At 44.2% G+C, this 27952-nt stretch overlaps 1 protein-coding gene across 1 annotated transcript in view; it reads left to right on the top strand.

Moving 5' to 3' along the window:
* ABCA4 (ATP binding cassette subfamily A member 4) overlaps positions 1-27952 on the top strand; it is a 127987-nt gene that overhangs the window by 53885 nt on the left and 46150 nt on the right. The window contains exons 12-24 of the mRNA XM_057717913.1: positions 321-526; positions 1179-1355; positions 3366-3588; positions 6739-6960; positions 8457-8661; positions 13919-13984; positions 16506-16595; positions 18366-18540; positions 20243-20374; positions 21322-21461; positions 21957-22094; positions 23899-24092; positions 25218-25302. Coding sequence (XP_057573896.1) covers positions 321-526; positions 1179-1355; positions 3366-3588; positions 6739-6960; positions 8457-8661; positions 13919-13984; positions 16506-16595; positions 18366-18540; positions 20243-20374; positions 21322-21461; positions 21957-22094; positions 23899-24092; positions 25218-25302 — 2053 coding nt within the window. The remainder of the gene's footprint in view (positions 1-320; positions 527-1178; positions 1356-3365; positions 3589-6738; positions 6961-8456; positions 8662-13918; positions 13985-16505; positions 16596-18365; positions 18541-20242; positions 20375-21321; positions 21462-21956; positions 22095-23898; positions 24093-25217; positions 25303-27952) is intronic.

The raw sequence follows: 27952 nt of genomic DNA, 5'->3' as shown, positions 1-27952 counted from the left end.
GCTGGGAGTATTTTTGTCATTTTGATGACTTGCATATTTGGACAGCCTTGGACAGCCTTGGACAGCCCGATAGTGCAGTCCTCACTAAATCTGCAGGGATGAGAGCAAGTCAGCATTTCTAAGCCCCCTTTCACCCCCAAATCTAGACACATTGAAAACTTGACACCAGACCCCAGAGTTAAGCAAACAGTAAGGTTATAGGTCTCCTTGCTGTTGACCCATCCCCTGGGGCAGCAGCCCTCATCCTCTGACTTTTTTTGCGGTTGAGTCTTTGCAGTTGGTGTTCCTCAAACTCTCTCAACCTTTGTCATTATCCACAGTGCTTGATCCTGGATAAGTTTGAAAGCTATGATGATGAATTTCAACTCACCCAACGAGCCCTGTCTCTGCTGGAGGAAAACAGGTTCTGGGCTGGTGTGGTATTTCCTGACATGTATCCCTGGACCAGCTCCCTGCCACCCCATGTGAAGTACAAGATCCGAATGGACATAGATGTGGTGGAGAAAACCAATAAGATCAAAGACAGGTGATGTTTCAGGAGGTCTCAGTAGGCCCTGGGCATCAACAGTGTTGTATAAGGCAAGGAAAGGGGGCTTCTGTGGGCTCAGTCCACCCATCTCCTTTTGGGGCAGAAGGGTTACTCAGAAAAGCACAGAAACATTTTGGTGTCAAATAACTGAGCTAGACAGTAGAGCCTGCTAGTTGGTGGGACCAGGGGAGTTCAGCTACCCTGTCTTTACCCCCTCAACTCAGTACTTGTCCCTGGCTGGCCTTTGTGCAATTTGAAGATGAAAATTTCTAGGTACTGAGTTACCTTCACATAGGAATTCTGCAAATGAGGTTTCACCAAAGTCACTGGGAAATTACATTTGGTGTAGTGTAGGGGATTGAGTCTGGATTCAGACTATAAGTCAATAAAATTAAGATAAATCAGAGGAAGTAAGAGATTTTGAAAAGCTCAAAGTAGAGTCTGTGAATGAAAGCAATTACAAACCATGCTGTGGCTAATATTCATACCTGACATTTAAACTGTGAACTAGAAAATAGAATCAGATAGTGTGGAAAATTCAGGGGAAAGTTTCAAGAGAGTGAATCTGAGTCCTCTTGTTGTTATGACTAGTGAGTGAGCTGTCCATTCCCATTCACACCCTTTGTCCTTCCCTCTGGTTTCTTCTTAGGTACTGGGATTCTGGCCCCAGAGCTGATCCAGTGGAAGACTTCCGATATATCTGGGGAGGGTTTGCCTATCTGCAGGACATGATTGAACAGGGGATTACAAGGACGCAGGCCCAGGCTGATGTGCCAGTTGGAATCTATCTCCAGCAGATGCCTTACCCCTGCTTCGTGGATGACTCGTGAGTCTGAGGTCCCAATCTCCCTCCAAAACAAGCTAATCAGGTTGCTGGGGTGGGGTGAGGTGGAGGTGCTCCCCAGGCTTTAATCTATTTGGAGAAAAACCCAGAGCCTGGAGCCAGCCCAGGGAGAATGGAGCTCTGAATGAGAAGCCCGCTCTCCCCGACTCCAGGCAGGGTCAGATGGACAAGTAAAGTGGGAGAAAGGAGCTGGTGTCATGGGTGGAAAAGGGAAGGTGAAAATTAAAGCAGGGGAAGTGAGGTTGGGGAGGGGACAAAGGCTTTTAAAATTTCCACCACGTAGTATGTTTGGTATGTGGAAGGGTTCAGGTCAGAGTGTTTGCCCAGTGATTGCCAAATCAGCAAATTAGGACTCTGCATCACAAGTCGGTCTGGTTCCTAGGAGCCTTGGAATAACGCAGCTCCTTCCCTAATTAACATTCCCATGATGTATGCTTAATGAAAAGGTAGAGGGATGTGCTGGGTGAGACTGCGCCCTCCCTGCCTGCCCACCCTCATATCCAAGCCTGTACATTTGCTGGCCAGTAGCAAGCCAAGCAAGTAGCCTACTGTTTTCTGAACATGCATTTGGGGGGTGGTAGAGGGAGGGACAAAGAAGGAGAAGGGGCTGGGAGGGCTCATTTACTATGGTGGATGGGGGCAGCAATGCTCCCAGGACAGCAGCAGAGATCTGCAATTGCCTTAGGGATTCAACTCCTAGAAAAAAACTGGGACGTGCACTCTAGTGTACATGTAAGTTTGCAGGGCTCAGGAAGCAGAAAAACGTGCGCAGCCTGAAGAAAGGAAGAGTCAGATTGCCAGCTGGCAAGGTAGTAAAATAAAGCCCAGTATGGGTGTAACACCTCAGTCCAATCAGTTCTTCTTCCGCAGCTCTACAGAAGACTAAAAGAGATAAGAGGGGCCGTTCTGCAGCCAGTTTAGGTTTGGACAATAGACGGCGATGGGAAATGGAGCCAGGGGCCCACTTTTAAGATCAGAATAGGAGTAACTGGCGGGGAAGTGGTGTACACAGTGAGGAGGCAGTAGGGATTCTGGCCATTCAATGTGGCAGAGTCCTCTGGTGGCTGGTCCCAGAAGGGCAGGCTTTAGAATTTATGGTTCTCGCTCTAGGGCCATCTTGAGTGAAACCCTCCCATGCTGGAATTGGACCCTTCCTATGACACCCAACAGTTTTCAATGGATAATAATCTCAAGAGCTTTACTAGCACATCAAGCATAGGGAACACATATGTAAAGTTCACAACAGAATGATTCCAAAATATCAGGTCTGCCTTGCTTGCTGGAATGAATATCCACGGATGTACTCCATGAGTACATGGCTGGTGGAGTCAGCAACTATTGAATCACTGAATGATTTGTTGATGGGTCAGTTGCCTTCTGAAAGTGCCACATTGATTAGTTATTTTGTGCCTCTTCCTGTATAACTGGGGTTTGATGCTCCAGGGTGGACAGTGCTTCACTGGCTAACCCCCTGGGGAGCACAGTTATTGATCTCATCACCACCAGTTCCCTTTATCTACCTCCTTGGACTTCAGTGTCATTTAGCATGTATCTACCTAGTCCAGTCACAACCTACATGCTTTCCTGGGAGATCTAACAAGAAGCTCTATAATGTAACATAGCTAGTATGATTTTATTTACACATTTTACTTATACAGCACTCATCTGGACTAAACAAAAAGCTACCTGAGATCTTATAAAGAATGTCTATACTGTGTAACATACATAGTACAATTTTATTTACACATTTTACTCACAGAGTTTTCATCTGGGTTAACCAAAAGTCTACCATCGTGCTCTAAAGAAAAAGTAATCTTTGGGGGCAAAGTGCAATGTATTAAAAGAGTCAAGTCCATTGAATGCCCAGTGGAGATTTTTCTGCCTTTCCCTCCACCTGGCCTTTGTTCTCAATACATTCATTCTACAAACATTTACTCTACCTCCACCAGGTCCAGGGCCATCTAGTGTTCTGCTTCTCTCCTCTTGCTTTAGTTTTATGATCATCCTGAACCGCTGTTTCCCTATCTTCATGGTGCTGGCCTGGATCTACTCTGTCTCCATGACTGTAAAGAGCATCGTCTTGGAGAAGGAACTGAGACTGAAGGAGACCTTGAAAAATCAGGGTGTATCCAACACAGTGATTTGGTGTACCTGGTTCCTGGACAGCTTCTCTATCATGTCGATGAGCATCTGCCTCCTGACAGTATTCATCGTGGTAAGCCAGATGGAGGAGGTCCAGAAAATCTTGAATAGTTTCATTCTTCCCACTTTTCTTCCTGTTAATGAACTTTTACCTAGATTAGTCATCTGGCCACCAAAGATAGCATGCCACGTAGCTGCCTGGCCATTTCAGCCAAGGTGGAAGACACTCAGAGAGACAAAGTCTTCCCCAAGGAGCCACTGTATCATAGCATCTTCTCTGCTCCCATTTCCTGCCTGGGGAGCCACAATCTACATAAATTATCCAACCCCATTACATGAACTATTGGAAAAGCTGCTGTTAGCAGAGCCCAGGGTGATTGTACATGCAAAGGGTCCTCTCTTTTCAAATACAGAAGAGATGACTCCAAGGAGTGCTTTCTTGGGATTACCATCCCAACCACTAGCTGGGGTGGGAATGTGGAGAGCCTTTTCAGTGTATTAGGAGAGAGGATTTGGACTGTTTATTAATTACCATCATGGTCACACCGTTCATGACTTGGCCAAAGAATATTCTGCTGCCTACAAAATCTCTTAAGACCTCTCTGTTTTAAAGGGTGGAATTTGGAGTCCATCCTTTCTCAGTGACAGGAACTTTAAAGGCTCAGACAGCATGCTTAGGTCCATCCTCTGCACACTTGCAGCTCCCTTGCAAGCTAGCCTTGTAAATAAAACATTATTTCATAGTACACTGTGCTTCATGTTTAGCTCCTCCACAGTTGATGATCTTTTGTACTTGCTGAATGCTGGGACATAAATTTAAGTAGTTTTTTATATTTATTTGATGGGATTTAGTATAAGCCTTAGACTTCAGGCTTTGCAAGCTTCTGATATAGTGTCATCAAGCTTGTTCTGCCTCTTTACCATGATGATATTAAGAGCTCCTTTCACTAAGCATTATGTGTGCTGATGCACAGATTCTGGCTATGTCTCTTGTTATCCTGGACCATACCTGGTGCCTACCTGATCCAAGAATGTTCCATCACGTATTCTGTCCAAGCAACACATATCCAGTGAAACCAAATTCTGCCCCTCACATTGTAGTAAAATGTACTAAATCTGAATGTTTTTAGTTTGTGTTGCACTGAGATTCAGTGAGCTGTGCCCTTAGCCAAACCCTGTGCTAGAGCCCTATCAAAACCATTGCTGATGTAGAGGTCTGTCTGCTCAATCTAACCAGACCCAGATGTAGCTTTGAATACACACAGGGTCCCAGAGTTCCACAGAGATGAAGGGAGAAGCTGAGTAACTTGTCTTCCTCTAGGGGTCCTTTGTTCCTTCTCATCCTTCAGTCTACTCCTTTCCCCTCTACTAAGACATTTTGTGTCCTCAGCATTAAAGGAGTCAAAATGCATGAGCATCTGACTTATGCAAAATGCCTAAACATGCGCAACATCTTGCAATGGCCCTGAAGCTTGTTGCTAATAAGTGGCATTGAGATTTGCCTTCCTAAGAACGGGCATTAGGACTTCAAAGCTTTTAGGACGTGAGGTAAAGAATGTTTACTAAGAGTTTCTTGCACAAAGGGGTTTCTCTTTGTGGGAACCAGGACATTGTTCCAGTGATGGCGGAAACAGAGCTTTCCACAACAAAATAGGATTTTCCTTTGAATGACGCTCTCATCTTTCCCCTGTCCTTCCTTCCCACCTCAACTATGCAGGAAAGAAGCTGGAAGCTGGGACAATGGAAAGGTTCCATTATTATTCGAGCTATTAAGAACAAAAAAGAAAAGTGGTCATTAGAAGAAGCCAAGGCCAGTGAAATTGTTGGGTCAGCCAAATGACTTTCATGTCTGCCTTAAGTCAGTGAGGAGTTATATAGCCTATAAGTTTGCAGGACTTTGAGCTAAGAAATCAATTTCATTCTTCTGAGAATAACAACAACCATTTTAAAGTTCTTCCGGCCGAAAGCCACATGTTCCATCATGGACTTGCTTTTATTGAGTTGCATGTGATTAAGGATAAGGAATGAGCCTTCCAGGGTAACTTGGAGAGCTCTTTCACACAAAACAGGAACTCTGAGTCTTAACCTTGACTTTCATTTAGATTTCCTCAAAGTTTGCTTCTAGTTAAGCACGGCTCTCTTCCACCTCCTTTGCCATTTGTTTTATTCCATTTTTCAATCTGTTCTGTCAGTTCCCAGCAGGCACGACAGCATGAACGAAGAAGAAATGGTAGCAGCAGGAGATAAGTGGCACATTTTTCTACTTAGATCTTACATGCCCATTACAGATATTGCTATTTGGTCTCTCTTTTGTACTGAGAGAAACCCAGTGCTTCAGGGCACCACCTACAATTAATCAGAACCAATTCAAGAGGTGGACCAATTTGTACCTTTATGTTCCCAAGAAAAGAACAGGATGATCTATATGTATTTGGAGTTATGTGCAAAGGATAAAAATCCTCATAGGAGCCCTATAGCAAAAGAGAACCAAGAAGGCCTAATAAATTGGAACATCTTAATTTACCTTCTAATATAATTGGACAGCAGCTCACTTATAAAAAATAGCTAGTTTGATCCTATTTCTACATAGTCAAAGTGATTGACCCATTAGTTAACATGAAAGATACTGACTGTTGCCCACAGTTTCTATGCAATGTATTTGTATGATATTATGAGTCGGGAAGATTAATCCGCTTTCAAGTGATGTGAATTAACTACTGATGTTTTCACCTATGTGACAGGCAAATCTCAGAATATAAGTATAGATCATTGTCAGCAGGCCAGGCCGCAGGCAAAATGTTAAAGCTTGTTGGGTGGTCTCCCACCGCTCTCTTTTGTTCCTCATCTATTCGGTATATCCCAGGAGTTTTGATGCTCCAAGACTCCCTCTGCAGATCTTCCTCCCCTGCTCTAGGCTTATTTCTCCACACTATCCCCTTCCCAAGGATTTCCTTATTGAACACATAATAATTACTCAGTACTGATGGGTAGCTTAATATGTTACCCTCCTAGGGAAAATGACATAGTTAGAATTAAAGGAACTCAACACATTGGATCTTAAATGTGGAAATTTAGACACCAACAACAGGCTGATGGAAGAGATCCCTTTGGGGCAGAGGGCTTCTGAAGGCCCCAGAAAGACAGAACAGAGGTCACTCCTGAGAGGGGTGGTACCCCTGGACATGGGTGGAATTACTGACTCAAGTGGCCTCTTTGGTTTCAGCATGGAAGGATCCTACATTACAGCAATCCATTCATCCTCTTCCTGTTCCTGTTGGCTTTCTCCACTGCTACAATCATGCAGTGCTTCCTGCTCAGCACCTTCTTCTCCAAGGCCAGCCTGGCAGCAGCCTGTAGTGGTGTCATCTACTTCACCCTCTACCTGCCACATATTCTGTGCTTTGCTTGGCAGGACCGAATGACGGCCGACCTGAAGATGGCTGTGGTAAGGGACACTGGGCTTACACCTAGCATGTGATGCATTCCAGCTGAGGGGTATGTAGCAGTCTGAGAGGACTGGCTTGCCCTTTGAGGGAATCAACTTTGCCTTTTGGCACAAAGGAACATAAGGTTTAAAGGCACAGGTACGAAGTGGGAGCAGTCTTCACTCTGAACAACCTAACAGTTCCTCCGCACCAAACAACACTGTCTTTTTCTCTAATTGTTTTCAAATAATCTATTTATACCCTCTCATTAACCAGGCTAAATAGCTTCTAAGCCCTGTAGGGTACAAATTTCCTTGTCCTCAAGAATTTCCCTATCCCTAGTTCTTTGTACAATGCAGTTGAAAAAGGACTACCACCTGCCTCTCATTGGGGAAAATCTAAGTTGAACTTGTTCTCATGACTCAAGCTTATTTGGCTCTAGTGCTGCCAGGGCATCTGCCTTTTATTTCTCATGTTGAATAAGAATTAATTGCTGTCATTTATGGCACCCAATTTTCCAGCATGATCACAATGGGCAAGAAATCTCTACAACTCAGCCTGTACACAGAGCTGGGCTATCCTGGTATACTGCATAGGCGGTTGGTACTTTGAAGCCACAACTAGTTTCTTGCATGTGTGGATCTACAAAAAGCTATAGTTCTGGAAGCTCTGTGGACCAACGCTGGGCTGAGATTTTTTTAAATGGTTTTTGTGAAGATATAGCTAGAGAATCCCTTCCTCTGCAGAGAGACACTCTGGACTCCACCCTGGGTCCTGCAAACTAGAGGTAGGCCTCCCAGCAGAGCAAGTGGGAATAGCTCATCCCTCTGCATGTGCTTATGTGCTTTCTGCCACGTCAGGGACCACCTGTGGGGATGTGGCTGAGGAACTTCCTCTTCAGACTTCCTTCTGCATGCCACCGATTCAGTTACTTGTGCTCTCCAAGGAGAACCTAAGAAAATGATTGCCCCCAGTCTGGAATGGGAAAGGTGATAGTCAATGTAATCTGAGGGCTTTTTGGCCTGACAGAGCTTAGGAAGTCATGAGACCATCCCTTGCCTAGCTCTCTAGCCTGTCCTAGAACACTGATGACTTTATGGACACTTCTAATGAGATTCTCACAAAGCAGCTAAAGTTAGCTTGTTTGTTCTACCAAAAACTGTGAGATATTAAGAAAAAGGTAGGAAGAAGAGGGGAAAGATAGGAAAATAAACATGAGGCCCTTTGGTCCTTTGCTGTGTTATACTATGTGGTGTTGTCTTCCTCAGTACACTACTGTGTTCCATTGGACAGATGAGAGGTGGCCTCTGAGTACTGGGTGGGGGTCCCTGAGGCCTGAGAGGTATTCCCAGAATTCTCTTCCTGTGGGAAGACTGCCTTAACCCCCCCTTGGGGTGGTCTTACACCTGGATAAGACATGGACCCTCTTTTGGTCCTCCTTCCTACCTTGTGAGTTCTTTTGGGTTGGGTAAAAGACCCTCTGTTCATCTTTCATGCCTTCTTTGCCCCACTGCAGAGCCTGCTATCTCCTGTGGCATTTGGGTTTGGCACTGAGTACCTGGCTCGCTTTGAAGAGCAAGGCCTGGGGCTGCAATGGAGCAATATTGGGAATAGTCCCATGGAAGGGGATGAATTCAGTTTTCTGATGTCCATGAAAATGATGCTTCTTGATGCTGCTCTCTATGGCTTGCTTGCCTGGTATCTTGACCAGGTGTTTCCAGGTAAGGGTTCCCCTCCATAGAGAAAAGGTAATTAGGTTCTTCAGATCTCCAGCCTCCCCTTTTCATCTAGTTTAAATCTTATTCTAATATCCCATGCTTTTGGATTGAACGAATTAATATTGTTAAAATGGCCATACTTCCCAAAGCAATCTACAGATTTAATGTGATCTCTATAAAATTACCCATGATATTTTTCACAGAACTAGAACAAGTAATCCTAAAATTTATGTGGAACCATAAAAGACTCAGAATTGCCAAAGAAATCCTGAGGAAAAAGAACAAAGCTGGAAGTATAGCCCTCCAAGACTTCAGATAATACCACAAAGTTACAGTAATCAAAGCAGCATGGTATTGGTGCAAAAACAGACATATGGATTAATGGGAACAAAATAGATAACCCAGAAATAAACCCACATGCTTACAGCCAATTAATCTTTGACAAAGGAGGCAAGAATATACAATGTAGAAAAGACAGTCTCTTCAGCAGGTAGTGTTGGGAAAGCTGAACAGCTGCATGTAAATCAATGAAGTTAGAACACACCCTCATACTAAACACAAAAATAAACTCAAAATGGCTTAAAGACTTAAATATAAGACATAATACAATAAAACTCCTAGAAAAGGATATAGGCAAAGCATTCTCTGACATAAATCATAGCAATGTTTTCTTAGATCAATCTCCCAAGGCAAAGAAATACAAGCAAAAATAAACAAATGGGACCTAATCAAACTTATTAGCTTTTGCACAGCAAAGGAAACTATAAACAAAACAAAAAGACAACCTACAGACTGGGAGAAAATGTTTGTGAACAATGCAATCAACAAGGGATTAATTTCCAAAACATACAAATAGCTCACACAACTCAATAACAAACAACAAACAACCCAATCAAAAAATGGACAGAAGACCTAAATAGACATTTATGCAAAGAAGACATACAGATGGCCAATAGGCACATGAAAAGATGCTCAACATTGCTAATTATTAGAGAAATGCAAATTGAAGCTACAATGAGGTACCAGTCAGAATGGCATCATTAAAAAGTCTATAAATAAAAATGCTGGAGAGAGTGAGGAGAAAATGCAACCCTCTTACACTGTTGGTGGGAATGTAAATTGATATAGCCACTATGGAAAACAGTATTGAGGGTCCTTAAAAAGCTAAAAATAAAGTTGCCATATAATCCAGCGATTCCTTTCCTGGGCATATATCTGGAGAAAACTATAATTTGAAAAGATACATGCACCCCAAAGTTCAAAGCAGCACTATTTACAATAGCCAAAGCACAGATGCAACCTTTACATCCATCAATAGATGAACGGATAAAGAAGATGTGGTACATATATACAATGGAATATTACTCAGCCATAAAAAAGGATGAAATAATGCCATTTGCAGCAACATGGATAGACCTGGAGATTGTCATACTGAGTGAAGTAAGTCAGACAGAGAAAGACAAATATCATATGATATCGCTTATATGTGGACTCTAAAAAAAAAATGGTACAAATGAACTTATTTGAAAAACAGAAGTAGATTTACAGACATAGAAAAACAAACTCATAGTTACCAGAGGTGATAATAGGGTGGGGCGGGGGGAGATAAATTAGGAATTTGGGATTAACATATAGACAATACAGTACTATGTATAAAACAGATAAACAACAAAGACCTACTATATAGCACAGGGAGCTATATTCAATATCTTTTTTTTTTTAATAAGCTTATTTGTTTATTTATTTAATTTATTTATTGGCTGTGTTGGGTCCTCGTTGCAGCACATGGGCTTTCTCTAGTTGCTGCAAGCAGGGGCTACTCTTCATTGTGGTGCGCGGGCTCCTCATTGTAGTGGCCTCTCTTGTTGTGGAGCACGGGCCCCAGGCACATGGGCCCCAGGTGCATGGACTTCAATAGTTGCGGCACTTGGGCTCAGTAACTGTGGCTCACGGGCTCCAGAGTGCAGGCTCAACAGCTGCGGTGCACGGGCTTAGTTGCTCCACGGCATGTGGAATCTTCCCAGAGTAGGGCTTGAACCCGTGTCCCCTGCATTGGCAGGCAGACTCTTTACCACTGCGCCACCTAGGAAGTCCTATTCAATATCTTATAATAACCTATAATGAAAAACAATCTATATATATCTGAATCACTTTACTGTACACCTGAAACTAACACAACATTCTATATCAACTGTACTTCAATTTTTAAAAAATCTTATTCTTTCTAAGGTCTTTCAACTTGGACTCTCAGAACTTGCATTTAAAACTTAAATCCAAGAACCAAAAATCCATCAGTGAATGTTGTTGGCTCAACTTTAAAAACAGATTCAGAATCTGATCCCTGTTACCACCTCTACACAACCTTCCCAGGCCAAGCCTTCTTCTTCTGTCATCATCTGCTACGAATCTGTTCTCCACACTATGTTCAGAGAGATCCTTTCAGAATCTAGGTCAGGTGGTGTTAACCCTATGTTCAAATTCCTCAGAAGATGGCAGTGTAGGGAGATCCTGAACTCACCTCCCCTCATAGACAACTGAGTCTACAGCTACGTATGGAACAATTTCCTCTTTAAAAAAAAACATAAAGTCTGGCTGAGTGATGACTACACATCAGACAAAGGAGAAGAAAAACACATCAAAGTAGGTAGGGGAGTCCAGGACACAATCTCATCATAAGCCCCACCCTTGGCACAGTGACCCATAACTAGGAGGGATCTCAAAACCCAAAGCTTCTCCATGAGGAGAAAAGTGTTCAAACCCCACATCAGGTACCCCAACTTTTAAGACATGCACTTGAGATTTGAGCCCCCAAAACATCTAATTTCAAAAACCAACAGAGCTTACATCCCGAGACCCACAAGATGATAGCAATCTAAGCAATGCCATTTAAAAGGCTTACGTGCTGAGACTCACCTCTCCAGGACCTAGCTTAGAGGCAGCTGATTGAGTCCAGGCTTAACGTGAAGGAGACTCCTTTATTTATACTAAAGTGTTGGCCTAAGGGGCAGGCAACTAATTTAACACACATGTCCAGGAGCTGGCTGGAATACTCTCTGTGGACAGAGACTGGAGGGTGCCATCTTTGTGCTCTCCCTTTGCTGTGCTCTAGAGCACCAGTGTCTCCTGGATGGGAACCTTTACACATATCTCATGCCCTGATTTTTGTGGCTGCCTCCAAAGAGATACCTCTTCATCCTCTGGCTCTGGAGGCTAGGGGAGCTTGTGTTCCTGGTCACTTGGGACTGTAATAATTGGTGTCACCCAGAAAGGAGCTCATACCCCTGTCTGGTGACTTGGTTTTTGTGACTGCTGCCAGGGGATACATTTATATCCCTTGGATCTGGTGGCCAGTGGGGCTTATGCTAGTGGCTCCCACAGGCCTGTAATCAATGAAGAAAGAGTTCTTAAACAGCTATCACCACCAGGGCACAGCAAGAGGCAACAGACTCAAGAGCTAGGCCTTTCTGTAAAGAAGGCCTATTAGCTAATCCTCAACAAAACATTAGCAAATCAGATTCAATAATATATTAAAAGGATCATACCACATGATCAAATGGGATTTATTCCAGGGATGCAAGGATGGTTCAACGTCCACATATCAATCAATGTGATACACCACATTAAAAAAATAAAGGATAAAAATCATATGATCAGCTCAATAGATGCAGAAAAAGCACTTGACAAAACTCAACATCCATTTATGATAAAGTCTATCAGTAAAGTGGGTACATAGAGAACATATCTCAACCTAATAAAGGCCATATATGACAGCCCCACAGCTAACATCATGCTTAACAGTGAAAAGCTGAAAACGTTTCCTCTAAGATCAAGAACAAGACAAGGATGCCCACTTGCCACTTCTATTCAACATAGTATTCAAAGTCCTAGCCACTGCAATCGGACAAGAAAAAGAAGTAAAAGGCATCCAAATTGGAAAAGAAGTACAACTGTAACATTTGCAGATAACATTATTTTATATGTAGAAAACCCTAAAGACTCCATTAAAAAAAAAAAAAAACTGTTAGAACTTAATTTAAAAATTCAGTAAAATTGCAGGATGCAAATTCCATACATGAAAATCTTTTGCATTTCTTCACACTAATAATGAACTGTTATGAATAATAAAAGGCACTCCTATCACTCAAAACACTCCAGTGGTTTTAAGAGCTCTGTGCCAGGAACTGGGGACAAAGACCAAGTATTATTTATATTCTACCGCACACCTCAACATATCTTTTTTCAGGGAGGAGGGGGCCAAGGGACACAACTCAACCCATATTGGTGAATTTGAAAAATACACTTGACCTTTCTCAGCCTCCATTTTTTTTTCTCTCACTGGGCCACTAGAGAGAGGTACAATAAGTGAAAATTAATTAGATTGAAAATTAAATTTGTGCATTTTCAAGAGTTTTATTTTAGCCAAGATAAAGCTTTCATACGTTCAACCACTAAGCAGGACTAATGTGTTAGGCTCAGCAGCACGGGTTCTGAGAATAAAAGGAGTGGGAAAGACTGACACAAGCCTGCCCTCAAGGAGCTTACAGTCTAGCATTAGCCATGAAACACAGGGTAACTATTAAATAAGCAAAGATAGTGTTCTCACAAAATCAACATTTATAGGCAGCAAAGCCTGCTAAGAGAACTGGACTAGGAATTTGGGAGTTTTTTCCTTGAAACCCAGGTAGATCCAGTAGGATGGTGTGGGTAAGATCAGTGGTATTAGAACCAGACTACCTATGTTGGAATTCTTGCACCTCTATTAAATTAGCTGTGACCTTGGGCAGATGCGTCAAACTCAGTGTGCCTTAATTTCCCTATTCACAGGAATAGTAATACTACCTATCCCTTTGTGTTGTTATGAGGATTAGATTATTTAGCGCATAGGAAGCTCCTAGAGTGATGTCTGACAGGAAGAACATTCAACAAATGTTAGTGCTCGTCACTATTATTATTATCTGGTGCCTGTTGAAATGGGAATGCTTAAATTCTTTAATTAAATGTTTTCTTGGAAAACTAATGTCAGCCAAGGTAATCCGTCTTAGTGTTGCTAGTTTCACCCCCAAAACATGACCTTTTAAATTAAAACATATCAGAAGAAGTAGTCTTGGTGGAAGCATGTGGATAGCCATGTAATGCTTATGAACTATAAATAACTATAGTTACAATCTGAGGTTCAGGTAGATAAATTCTAGATCTGATAGAACTGTGGTAAGGTGGAACCACTTAGGCTTTTTCTCTTTATTTGCCTATCTATTTTTAGGGGACTATGGAACCCCACTTCCTTGGTACTTCCTTCTACAAGAGTCTTATTGGCTAGGTGGTGAAGGTGAGTTGTTTTAATATTTTTTAATTAAAAAAAGAAAAACAAATATTTGAAATTAGCTCCTCTGGCTCTGCATGGGATATGTGTGCGTTGTAGAGGTGGCTCTTACATGAAGTGTGACCTTCCTGATTAGTTAGTTATCTGCTGGGGGCTTTGCTCCTTGGTGCAGTATCACAGCCTCTGGGAGCCCACATCATGTGGATCACTGGGCCAGAGTGACGGCTGAGCATTGATAAACCCTTGCGTCCTCGTTGTGCCCAGTGGATTAAAGTGCACTATTAAAAGAAGGCCAGACCACTTCAGGGTGCAAATAAGTTTTCCAGCCTCTCAGTTGAAAGCAAACATATCCAGAGAATCATAGAGGAATCTTTACATTCATCTTCTGCTGCCTCCCCTCATTTGCTTTTTTATTCCTCTCCACTCTTTGAAATATAAATGAATTTATTTTCCCAAAGTAAGGGCCGATTGGGAGGCTGGGGTAGAACTGTAATCTTCAAGGCAAATACTCCCAAATTCTCTTAATATCTGTCTTTCTTGTGGTTGGGAAAGAGGCTTAAAGGGACATTGCCCAGAATGCACCATAGATAAAATTTACGTTTCCTCCTGAACAGGACAGGAGGCCAAGAGAGAGTTCTAGAAGTGGGGGAAACCACAGACTCTTGTGAGGGATGAAGAGGCAGAGAAATTCCAGAGCTGAGAGCTGGGGACTCCCCTGGAGCTAGGAAATGCTTTCCAATCTGTCTGTTCCCTACCTACCTGCTCTTTACTTAGCACTATTGGGCCTGGGCCAGGATTTACCCTTTAAGCACTAAGATAGATGTTTGGTTTCTCTAGGGGATTAGCCAAGGACCTTTAAAAGGTTGGGCGGGGTGGGGGGGGGGGGTTTCGGAGGCGGCAGCAGGGGCCTGGGGCGGGGTGGGGGGGGTGCCTTTTTTTAATAGTTCAAACAAACAGCACTTCAACAGCTTGGTTTTGGGTTTTTTCCCATCATGTTGGCTTGTCTGTCTTTCTTGTCTATCTGTAAACCTTTAAATTTCCTCTATAATAAAGTTATAACCATCATAAATGGGAATTTTGAACACAGAAGTCTGTTTCTGGAATGTTTCTAATTTCAATGAATATCAGGACTTGTGGGCATTTTTGCCCTTCTATAATCTCAGCAGACATGCTACCTCTAGAAAAAAAAAATCTTAAGACAAATGCGGTCCTTCAACAATGAGTCACATATATTTTTGCTAACAGAAGCCAAATATTTTTCACCTGTCTCACAGGCTAGACTGAAATAGATTCCTAAATTTCTCTAAAATTAGAAAAGAGGTGAGTTTTTCCACGTAAACCCTTCCTTTCACAGATGAAGACATAGAGCCAAAGAGATATCCAGTGCCTTACCCAGTTCCTATTGGTCACTGGAACTGAGACATGCATTTCCTGGCAAGGAACTCACTGCCGTGACTAGAAGACTATTTCCCCCTGCTATTTTATTACTACACATTAGTGCGGTATGATAGCCAGTAAAGTGATCAAAGGAATTGTGGGCAATAGATTTAAAAGTCCTTCAGAAAACAGAAGTACCAGAGGGGGTGGGTCCCTGACTACCAGGCCCATTACTTGCCAGTCCACCACACAGCCTGCAAATCTACAGGCAGTGGTGTGGACAGAGAGAGGCCCTGGTCGGCTGCAGCATTAAAAAATTCACCCTGCTCATGTATGTGCACTTGAGGCCAGGGCCTTTAGATGCTTGGCGACAATGGTTTCCTCCTGCCTCTGCTTTCTTCTCTAGCTAGCTTGCTTTTCTGCTTCTCTTCCATTTTCAGAATGTCCTAATGTCCTTTTAAACCAAATACCAAGTTTACAAAAGTTTCCTCTGTGGGGGGTGGGGGTGTAGGTGTATGTGTGAGTGTGAGAATGTGTGTGTGTGTGTTTACACCACAAGTCACAATTTGTGCAAGCCTGTACATCAACCAGGCTCAACTCTGGTATTAATTTCAAAATACTTGAAAGCCCATAAAAGTAGATTTCTCAGATAAGCTATGTCTCAGTTTGCCTGCCCATCGTATCAGCTTGAAAGGACTTTTACTCAAGGTTCACCATGACTTTGACATTTTTTGGACTGGAGTGAAAAATACTGTCAGTGAGCTAAAGAAAATTAACCCATTTCAAAGTTCATCCTGGTTTTATTTATTTATTTATTTTAATCACAATGTCTGACATTGTGGGCTCCTCCTGGCACGTTAAGAGGATGAGTGAAACTCCTGTTACAAAACTCCCTCTGGACTCAACAAAGGTTGCCAAATTGGCCAACTGAGAGGCCCTTCCAGCCACTATTGGAACTTCACAGCCCCGCAGGTCACAGGTTGGCAGAGCCCTCCTCGGGGCTGGTCCTGGGAATGCCAACTTGGCCTTCTGAGGGAGCTGTGTTTTCCAGCTATGGTAGGAAACTCTTCCCCCTTCAGTCCCCTCCTTTCCTGCCTTTCCTGATTCTCAGCTCTCACCAGGAGAGTAACAGTGCTTTTGGTTGGTGCAGGGTGTTCAACCAGAGAAGAAAGGGCCTGGGAAAAGACAGAACCCATAACAGAGGAAATGGAGGACCCGGAACACCCGGAAGGAATAAATGGTAAAAACCTCAATAAAGAATACAGAACAGAGGCAAGGAAAAGGCTCAGAACACTGCAAAGAGCCAGAGCAAAATACCTCATGATGGGGGTGAAATGGAACCCAGGAGACTGACTGTCTCTGTTGACAAGGGTTAAACCTGATAGCTTCTCAAGGATCCAGCTGCACACGTGCAGAATGAATGGTCCAGCCAGACATTAACGCATATTTCCTGGAGAAAGCAAATCCCAAGTATGTGGTGTGTTTGTGCCCTTGTTAGGCAAACCCCAAGTGAATTGCACAAATGTGCTGACTTCCGAGGATTTAGCTAGAACAATAACTTGGGTCACTGGGACTCAAAGCGGATATGAGCTATAAGGAAAGACAAAAATAAATGCTCCTGTGCACAGGGGGAAGGAATCTAGAGGAGCTGACTACACTTCATTCGTGGCTTACAAATCTAGAAGTCCATTCATTCAAGCCATCAAAAGCCTTTCCTGACTGTGGAAGTTACCTAATAATTCCTCAACTCGTGGACTACATTTGCAACTGTTCCCCTGGCCTTTGCCTCTCTTACCTTCCCTTTTGAACCAGTTCTGTATTTCCCCCCGTGTTGTCTAGTCTTTAAGCATATTAATTTCTCTAGAATTTTTCTGTGAATGTTAAAATGCTCTTGCTGTCCTCACCCTGGATTTAGAGAGGCAGCGTGGCCTCTGGACTTTGCCTGATGTTGCATGAGAGGGTCCAGCCTCCATGTCTCTGGTCCACCCCGGGTGCCATTTCACAAAGCTGAGGTCAGAGACCTGTGGTTCCTATGGCTTCCAGTCAGCAGAACCTGTGGGAAGACCCTCCTCCCAGAGTGGAATTCCAAGACCAAAATTAGGGGGTTGGGGCTGGTCCCACCTCAGTTGTAGGCGAGGCCAGGAGGCACAGAGAGAAGAAGCATTGGGTTGTTGTTTTTTTTTTTTGCAGGGGAGTAAGTACTCAGAACTACAATATTAAGATGACAAATTAAGTAACACTATAGAGTTAACTAAAGCAGGGAGAGACTGAAAGCCAAGGAAAAGTGGATGCCAAGTGGACCTCACACTGTATGGGGGTGTGGGAATCAAAAAGTAGAGGGACAGAGTTTGAGAGATAGTGGTGAGGAAGAGTGGACTGTCCTACCCTAATTGGAGAAACTCTGGAGTTTGGGAAGAAAAAGTCAGCTTTAGTCTGAGTTGACTCAAAAGATGTGAGCCAAGGTGACTAGGAGAATGGCAGCTCCAAAAATGGACATAGGACCATCTGAAGGAAAATGTTGTTTGGGGAAGAAAATAAGGACCCTGAGCTATTACAAGAAATCCACGAGGAAATGCCCAGCAGACTGTCAGAGATGAGGGCCTAGGACTGAAGGCTGAGCTTAGGGCTAACTCTCCATACAGGCAGTGAGTGCACTCTGGGTTCAAATCCCAGCTCTGCCACTCACAAGCCATGTGACCTTGATTGGATTCTGATGTCTCTGTGTCTTAGGTTTCCTCATCTGTGGAAATGGGCACAGTAATATCTATTCCCCTAGGGCTGTAGTAAGGGTGAAATGAGGAAATCCATATGAAGCACTTGAAACAATGCCTGGCACAGAGTAACCTCTCAGTAAATGGTAGACACTATCATTACCATTATGATTCTGTGGTCATCCTTACAAAGGTCATAGCTAAAGCCATGGGGGCAGAAGACAATAGTCTGAAGAAAGAACCTTGGGAAATGTGTACATTAAGGCATCATTACATCATGTTCATTTTTTTCCAACAAGACTGCTTCTTTGAACGTGAACTCCCAGGCTTGGTTCCTGGGGTATGTGTGAAGAATCTGGTAAAGCTTTTCGAGCCCCATGGCAGGCCAGCCGTGGACCGTCTTAACATCACCTTCTACGAAAACCAGATCACTGCGTTCCTCGGTCACAACGGAGCAGGGAAAACCACAACCTTGTGAGTCTTCGGTCATTTTCTGTCTCTCTCCTTCCTCTATTAGCTTCAGTCTGTTCTTTCCCACTGAACTTCTGTGACAAGAATGTGCTTTATATTTGTGTCTCAGGAAGGTGTAAAGCACACCGCAGTTTTCAAAGCTTACTCACATATATCGTTTTATTAGATCATAAAGTTGGAGAAGGAAGTGGAGTAGTAAGTTTATTGCCCCTTTTGTGCCAAGGAAGTGGACATCCAGAGAGCTGAGGTGACTTTCCCAAGGTCGCCACATTGTAATTACTCCATGGGGACAAGGGCCAGGTCCTCCCACTGCTGTCTCTTGTCTTTGATGCTACGTGCCGGCCTCCCTACCCCCAGACTCCCCAGCTGTATCACCATGATGGTGGTGATAAAGTCATGGCCGCTACCATCTACTTACTTTCCAAGAGCATTCCTTTTCCTACCTCTGAGGGTTGGTGGTAGTTCTGGAGAAAGTTAAAAGGGTGAAGAAAGTTAAAAGGGACTGTGGGGTAACTGTCTGGCAACTGAAAACCAAGTTCAGGGAAGATGAAGGCTCTGCATGGACGTCTCAGCTCAGGAAGCTCCCCTCACTTTCCTAAGGGACCTGAGCGCCATCTGCTGCGAAGGAGAACACAGCCAGCTACGGTTTCCCAAGGAGCAGCAGGGGCGGCCCTCTCAAGGGGCAGGGAACCCATGTGAACGCAGTCCTCAAGTCCTTCTGCTTCTTACAGAGCCCCAGGAAGGAACAGCTGTGTACACCCTGTGTTGGAATGTTCTCTGAGGGTGGTTCAGTGTGAATGGAATGTGGGGCTGGTGCCATTATATTTGGTTCTGTTTCCCTCTAGTGGTTGATCAACAGGCAAGTTCGGGGAGCCTGGGATTGTATCTGGCTCAGGGACAGAGCTGGGAGGGGCAGCATTAATCCATCTGATTTCTCTCCTTGTTAACTAATAAGGTCAGAGAACCCCAGGCCCTCGTCAGGACCCCAAAGGCCTGCACATGACTTCATGAATGTCAAATACAGTGTCCCCTGTGGGCTGGAACACAATGTTTAGTAAAAGTAGTATAATATTTTTGAGTCTTCCTTTATGCTGGCAGTGTTCAAAGTGCTTTACAAGTATTAACTGTATTAATCCTCACCAAAAACCCCAGGAGGCTAGAGTCATCATTTCTCATTTTACAAAAATAAATCAACTTTGCTATTGGGATTTTTATTATTTTAGATCCAAAATTATTATGTGAGAATTCCCAGGCCTGGGTTCAATCAATTAATCAACAAACACGTGTTGAATGCTTGGGCTTCATACCAAGACCCTGCCCTTTGTAATGGTGACATCAGGCAAAACATGGACCCACGGGCGGGATACCTTTAACTGAGCCCCTACAGCGCCTGGAGCTGTGATGGCTGAGTTGGGGAGGGGTCTCCAGCTGCAAGTGAGCATTCTACAGCTGGGACTCCCAGAGGCCCATCAGTGCCGACCTGCGAGCACTAGGAAATAAGTGAAGCGGAAGGAAGGCAGATGTGCTCATCCTCCTAGGGACCTGGATGTACACGCTGGTGCAAAGCCCCATACGGGTTTCTGCTGCAGCTAATGATGGCTGGGGTTTAATTGAGAGGCAGAATCACCTATCCTGGGGTGGAGGCTACGGTCCCAAGGTATTCCTAAAGGCTAGCCTTTCTGCCACTGACTCGTGTGTTTGGCAGGTCCATTATGACGGGTCTCTTGCCACCAACATCCGGGACTGTGCTCATTGGGGGAAAGGACATTGAAACCAGCCTGGATGCTATCCGACAGAGCCTTGGCATGTGTCCACAGCACAACATCCTGTTCCACCAGTAAGTAGAACAGGAACGGAGACTCTCCCCGTGCCCTAACCTCACCTTGCCCTCCAATAACATGTTCACTAAAGTGCAGCTCAGGGGTGCCAGCCCTGGGAGCAGGAGGAGATACTCTTCTTTGGCTTCCCCCACATTCAGGGTCCTTTGTCCTGCTTGCAATAAGAAAGTCCCTCAGAACATGTGACTGTGCCTCTGGCGCTCAGAGCTGAGGTCTTCCTGCTCAGAAGAGTGGTGCTGCCTTCTTTCTGTCGGGGTAGCGGGTCCTGGGGTTCCTTCATCAGTACTTGCCCAGAAGCCTGGTCCCTCTCAGGGACCAGAGAGGAGACCATCGCTCCTTTTTTCCCCTTCAGCCAGGCTTTAAAAACTGACTTTTGAGGAAGCTTTTCGGTTGCTTTTTTCCCAAACTTTTATTTCTTATCTAAAAGGTATATACAGTCATTGAAGAAAGGAAGGAGGGAAGACAGGAAGGAAGGAAATATAGATTAAAACAAAAAATAAATAATTTCACCACCCACAGAAAACCACTGTTATCTTGATTTATAACTTTTCAAACCTTTTTCTTATGCATGTATAGATATACATATATACTTTAAAATTATAAAGGAGAATAAAACTGCATACCATTTTGTAACCTGCTATTTTATTTAATGTGATTGCTTTTTTAAACCTAAGATATCATGAACATCTTTTCATGCTACTACATATTCTTCTATAAAATAATTTTTAATGTATGCATTAAAAATTGTATTGTATAATGTGCTATTTAAGGTGTCAGATATTTTGGCAGGGTCGGTATTTTGTCTCATTTTCCTGTTGTAAACAGCAGCACAGTGAACATCGTGATTGCTAAATCTCTGTGCTCATCTTTGCTTACTTCTATAAGGTAAATTGCTAGAAGGGAATTGCTGAGTGCATTGCCTTTCTCATTGCCCCTGCTCCCATAGCCTCACAGTGGCTGAACACATCCTGTTCTACGCGCAGCTGAAAGGAAGGTCCTGGGAGGAGGCCCAGCTGGAGATGGAAGCCATGCTGGAGGACACAGGCCTCCACCACAAGAGGAACGAAGAAGCTCAGGATCTGTCAGGTGCTTGGTGTTAGAAAAAGATGGGGCCTCAGGTGGCAAATCCATGGCTTCCCAGTGCACAGGGCCTGGTGCACGTGCATGTGTGCATGTGTGTGGATGTGTGTACATTCTTAGGCTTACAGCCAGAGGGCTCCTAAGGTTTGGAACATTCTGTAAAGTTATTCTGAGCATCTAAGAGCAACCCACCTCTGGATTATCCCCCACATGGAACATTATCTTGCAGCAACCTGGGCTGTATTTGCTCTGATGTTTATGTGTTTGAACTAAAAGGTGAGAACAGTCTTCAAATGGTCTGACCCTAGGAAGCAGGGATTTACTTTTCTGTATTATGAGGCCTGTTCAAAACCCACTAGGGTTTTGAACACTGTGTGAATATCTAAGGAGGCAGCATCAAGCTGCTGCTGGATCTAAGGTACCTTCCATATGCAGTCAGCCCTGGGCCCTTCTCTTCCCGTCACCCACCGCTCCCGTGAGCCTTCTGCCTTGTACCTCTAGGTGGCATGCAGAGGAAGCTGTCAGTTGCCATTGCCTTCGTGGGAGATACCAAGGTGGTGGTTCTGGATGAGCCCACCTCTGGGGTGGACCCCTACTCGAGGCGCTCAATCTGGGACCTGCTCCTAAAGTATCGCTCAGGTAATGGCCACTACACATCACCTGTGCTCTCACTGAGGTTTTATATGTGCTCTCTACTCTCTTGCACCTGGAGTTTTTGCAACTCAGTGTAGTAACACCCACAGCTACACTCAGATGGGGCTTTATCACGGGCTTGGCAGAGTCTAAGTTCTAGGTGAAGCCTCCTGAGATTTTTTTACACAAATATAAGCAGGGAGTTACTGATGAAGCAACCTACTTCCCAAAATGCTCTAGAAAGTTTTCTCGACCTGCAGCCCTTCTGTCTGGAACAATGGGAGCAGCTCTAGGTGAAATTCCCCTTTGACTAAGGGGACCTGAGTCACCTATAAAAACCAGATGTCAGGGCGATGAGCCTGTATTCACTGCTACAGAAGACTGTGTGGATGGAAATATCTCAAAATAGGATATTCTGTCCTCTCTCATGGCACCTGAAACCAGAGGTACAGATCCAGAAGAGACAGCAAGCAGAGCTGAGTGCCCATAAAAGTGATGGTGTGGTTCAGTCCTGCAGTTGATGTGCCTTCCTGGAATCCTTATTACCATTTTCTTTCTTTTTTTTTAATACATTTTTATTGGAGTATAATTGCTTTACAATGTTGTGTTAGCTTCCGCTGTACACCAAAGTGAATCAGCTATATGTATACGTATATCCCCATATCCCCTCCCTCTTGAGCCTCCCTCCCACCTTCCCCATCCCACCCCTGTCGTCACAAAACACAAAGCTTATCTTCCTGTGCTATGCAGCAGCTTCCCACTAGCTATTTTACATTTAGTAGTGTACATATGTCAATGCTACTCTCTCACTATATCCAAGCCTCCCATTCCCCGACTCCGTGTCCTCAAGTCCATTCTCTACATCTGTGTCTTTATTCCTGCCCTGCCACTAGGTTCATCAGCACCATTTTTCTAGATTCCATATATATGCATTAGCATATGGTATTTGTTTTTCTCTTTCTGACTTACTTCACCATTTTCTTTTAAAGTCACCTCCAGCTAGTATAAAAGAGTGTGTGTGTGTGTATGTGTGTGTGTGTGTGAGAGAGAGAGAGAGATTTTTTTTTCTTATATAAATTTATTTATTTATTTATTTATTTTATTTATTTCTTGGCTGTGTTGGGTCTTCATTGCTGCATGTGGGCTTTCCTTAGTTGAGGCGAGCAGGGGCTACTCTTTATTGAGGTGTGCTGGCTTCTCATTGCGGTGGCTTCTCTTGCTGTGGAGCACAGGCTCGAGGTGCACGGGCTTCGGTAATTGTGGCACACAGGCTCAGTAGTTGTGGCTCACGGGCTCTAGAACGCAGGCTCAGTAGTTATGGCGCACGGGCTTAGCTGCTCTGCGGCATGTGGGATCTTCCTGGACCAGGGATCAAACCCAAGTCCCCTGCATTGGCAGGAGGATTCTTAACCACTACACCACCAGAGAAGTCCCAAGAGAGACAGAGAGAGAGATCTTTACAGACTTTATAAATGCAGTGCTTAATGATCCAGAGAATACACATATAGAACTCAATAGATGCTGACTGACAATAATAAATATATCCCATATATGGTGATTTACTTGCATCAGGTCCTATGTCTAATGAAAAAATACTCTATGAAACAGTGCTTTACAATATGCAGGATGCTATAAAATGTAAGCTATTTTGTTTTTTATTCTAAATTCTAGACTTTATTGTAGAATACTTGTTTTTATTTATTAACTCCCAGTTTTGCAACTCATGTAATGTGAAAGTTACTGTACAGCCTGTCCCATCCACACCCGGCCCAGGCCTGCCTGGTGAGTCCCCGGACCCCTGCCCTTGCAGGCAGAACCATCATCATGTCCACTCACCACATGGACGAGGCCGACATCCTAGGGGACCGCATTGCCATCATATCCCAGGGACGGCTCTACTGCTCCGGCACCCCCCTCTTCCTGAAGAACTGCTTTGGTACAGGCTTCTACTTAACCTTGGTGCGCAAGATGAAGACCATCCAGAGCAAAGGAAGAGGCTGCGAGGTATGTGACTGTCCAGGGAAAGAGCCTGTCCTGGGTGAGAAGGAAAGTGCAGCACGGAGCTGTCATTCCAGACACTTCTACCCAAATCAGGCTCTAACCAGCAGAATTCACCTCTTTGTTTCTGGAACCATTTGTAGATTTTGATAAAAGGAGATTCTGAACTCTCCTACAGAGACGCTTTACTTTACCCCAAATAAAACAACTGGTTTTAAATGACCTGAGATTATTATAGGCCAGAATCCTAAACTACGCATGTGGTTTGGTGCAACATAGAAGGGAGTGACTTATTCTGCAAGGTTACACCATTTAAAGGACAGTGGTTGTTTAAGCTTCCTTTTTTCATTCCAACATTTACGTTTCCTAATTAAACCCAAATTTCACTGGTAAATGAAAGCTAGGAAAAAGCTTCCCTGGTAACTATAACCTGAAAACTGTGAAGTGAAAACATACCAACCAGCAGAGACCGCCTCAACATGTCAGGAGTCCCAGGTTCAAGTCTGGGCTGTGAGCTGCACAAACTGTGTCCTCCTAGGCAAATTCCTTAATTCCTCATTGTTGCGTTTTTTTCCACATAGAAAATGAAACGGATAATTGCCAGTCTGCTTCTCGGGGATGTGATGAAGATAAATGAGATAAAGTATTATAAATGTGTTCTGGGCTCCTTGAGAAAGGCACTGCTCACATTCAAGTTGTCTTGTCATGCTTATTTTATTGTAGCATTATTTATGCCTCCAGCCCCTGTCGTTTAAATGTCTGACTGCTTCTCGGTTTTCCAGTCTTGGGTAGGCTTATGGCCCAGCGTGCATCCCTGGAGGGGTGGCAGGGCGGGGGGGGGGGGGGGGGGGGGGAGGAGCAGAGTGTCTTGCACAGGCCAACCTACAGCTGTCACATAAGTAATGACAAGCTAAAGGGATCCTTTGAGGTTCTCTCTGTGCCTGTCTCACACCATCTCTAGAACAAAATCAAACAGCCACACCCTCAAAATGTTCAGATGAAGTGACAGATTAAAACTGTGAAGAAAAATGTGTTGACCACACTTGGCGTGAGAAACAAATAAAGCATGGTGGTGACAGCAGTTGGCATCAGGGAGATGCTATAGAAATGACTGACATCCATCTGTTGTAGGGGACCTGCAGCTGTGCATCTAAGGGTTTCTCCATCAGGTGTCCAGTCTGCGTCGATGAGATAACTCCAGAACAAGTCTTGGACGGTAAGGACTGAGGCAGGCCATGCCTCGGTTCTTGTCTGGCGATCATCTCTGGGTATTGTTGGGTGTGTCCAGCTGTCATGCATTTCAATGGGAGCAAAGAGGACACTCTGGGTGCTCCTCAAGCCCACGGTCATGAATTGCTCATCTTCTTCTTTGAGCTTTTTCTCCTCCTCCGTTCCCAAAGGAATGTTAAATTCATGGGCCCGTGGGCCCTCTCCCTTTAATAAGGAATCCAGTCTTTGTTCAGTCCTTGCCCTTGCCCATAGTAAGCCTCCATTCCTGGGGTCCTCCTGCCTGGCTCCAAGCCACATTCCTCAGCATCCGGAGAGAAGGGCTTCTAAAGGTGCCAGCTGGAGCCCTGTGGTGGAGCCAGGGTGATGCACAGCCCTCATAGAGCACTTTTCCAGAGTCAGGTTGCATGGTGTAGACGCCAACTCTGTGGAATATCACACAACCCCGTTACACTCCCAGCTTTCCTCTCAGTGTCCCCATTTTCCAGTGATTCTCACTTGGATTTAGGGTATGTTAAACCTGGTCAGGGGCACCTCCACCTCCAGGAAGATGCCGAAGAGAGGCTCTCACTATAGAAGCACTCCCCGTGCAGCACCTGACGTCCTGGCCCCAGAGTTCTTGTCAACAGCTCTTTCCAGTCTCAATGAATGCCTGCCTCTCATCCTTTGCCCAGGGGTGTCTTTACAATTAAAATACCACACTCCCCATATTCCTAAGTAAGAGCAAAATTAAACCTATGTACTGATCCAAGTTAATGAAAGGGGAAAGTATCTGCTTATCAAAGAAAAGACAAAGTTTCCTACTTAGCACAAATATTTTTCTAACTAAAATCTGGTGACACAAGAAAAGGAGACGATATTTATGCACTGTGCTTGAAAGCTAAGGGAAAATGCCCAGAGTTGCATCATATTTACTCTCTCAGCCTCTCTTTGCACTGACAGAACCTGTGGTGAACACGAACACATCTTTTTAGAACATTTCTGTGTCTTTTTTTCCAGTTTGCCTTTCTGTGGACCCCTCCCTGCTTTCTGAATAATTTTTTTAAGTGAATACATTTAATTACTGTTGTGCACCAAAGTCAAGTTGGAAACAGAGCCTGCTGGCTGGGGTGAATTTTTTAAATGTTACTTTATTTCTAAATAAAGGCTTATTTTCTTTGACTAGAAGAGGGATGCTGTGAATGGTGGGAAGCACAGTAAGTAGCTGTGCCCCAAATAAGAGAAGGAAGATCGTTGCAATCCCTATTAGCTCCTTGGAAGGCTTTTCACTCACACACCCACACACCACACACACTTGCAAACCTCCCTGCCAGACGCTGAAAGCCCTGCTGCCCTGGAGGACTGCTTCTGGAAAGGCTGACACACACATCTAAGACACAATTCTTGGGAATCCAGCAGCTTCAGGTTGGATTTCCTTCCTAAGAGAACAATGAACGTGACCCCTGGAGAGCTGTTAGGGCAGAGCTGCTTCCTCCCACAAGGAGCCCTCCTGCCCTTGCATGAAGTCATCACGGTGCTGAAGACAATTGAGTCTAATTTGCATCTTTGACATAAAACAAGCCTTCTAGTCCAGCTAGGCAGAAGGATTTGGGCTGAAAGCTATGAAATCCCTCCACATGAGTCATTTCTAAAACAAAGAAAGAAAAGAACTCATTGGGTGATCCTGACTCTGAGAGGATTGCTTGCAGAAACACACCAGACCTGGGCTTGGAGTCCCCAGAATCCCTTCCCCTTTGACCCGCCTCTCAAGACAGTGTGCTAGGAAACGGTCTCTTTAAAATACATGCTTTAAATATTTTAATTAGATTTAATTTTAAAGTAACACACGCTTGTGCATAAAATTCAATTTTGATGGTATGAGCGTATCAGATAAATACTTGATACTGGACACTCCCCCACACCCCATGCTATGCTTCCTGCACTCCATCCCCTGGTCCATCTCCACAGCTTCTCAAACCCCTTCTGCATTTCCTGTGAGCTGGGGATTGAGGGTTTTTTGGTTTGTTTGTTTGTTTGTTTGTTTGAGGAGGTGGATACAATCCCAAGGGAAATGGCGCAGGCCTCCAAAAAGCTAGACCAGGCCTGGGTGTGTGAATTAGGAAGGGGAGTTCTCACCCAGCTTGGTCACCAGGTCCCAGTGTGCATCTTGGGCGAGTCCCTGACACCTTGAGCCAGACCAGAAAAATGAGGATTTGACTCAGGCTTGCTGTGGTTATGAATGAGCAACGTTGATGACAAGAGCTTTCTTACTTGAGATGATGCTCATGATAACAGTAACAGCTAACCCTCATCTGTGGGCCAGGCACACCATTCTCAGCGTTTTGCGTGTATTAACCCATGCAAGCCTCACAAATAACAATCAAGTGGGTGCCATTATTTCCCCCTTTACGCAGATGAAGAAACAAGGGTATGACCTGCCTAATGTTACATAGCTTGTAAAGAACAGAACATTTGATTGAACAAAGGAGAAAACTGGCACAGGAATGTTACATGAGCTCCCCAAGGTTGCACAGCTGTTTGGGGAGGTGGGCTTCCATCTCCATCTCCCTCTTAGTGCCTGTCACCAAGGCCAACTAAGCTACAAACAGACATGACAGAGTGTTATTCCTCCTCAAGTGTCACTACTGAGAAAGGAGATG

Source organism: Hippopotamus amphibius, chromosome 1 (genome assembly GCF_030028045.1).
Source record: "Hippopotamus amphibius kiboko isolate mHipAmp2 chromosome 1, mHipAmp2.hap2, whole genome shotgun sequence".
In the NCBI taxonomy this organism is placed as follows: Eukaryota; Metazoa; Chordata; class Mammalia; order Artiodactyla; family Hippopotamidae; genus Hippopotamus; species Hippopotamus amphibius.
This window is presented reverse-complemented; position numbering and strand designations above follow the sequence as displayed.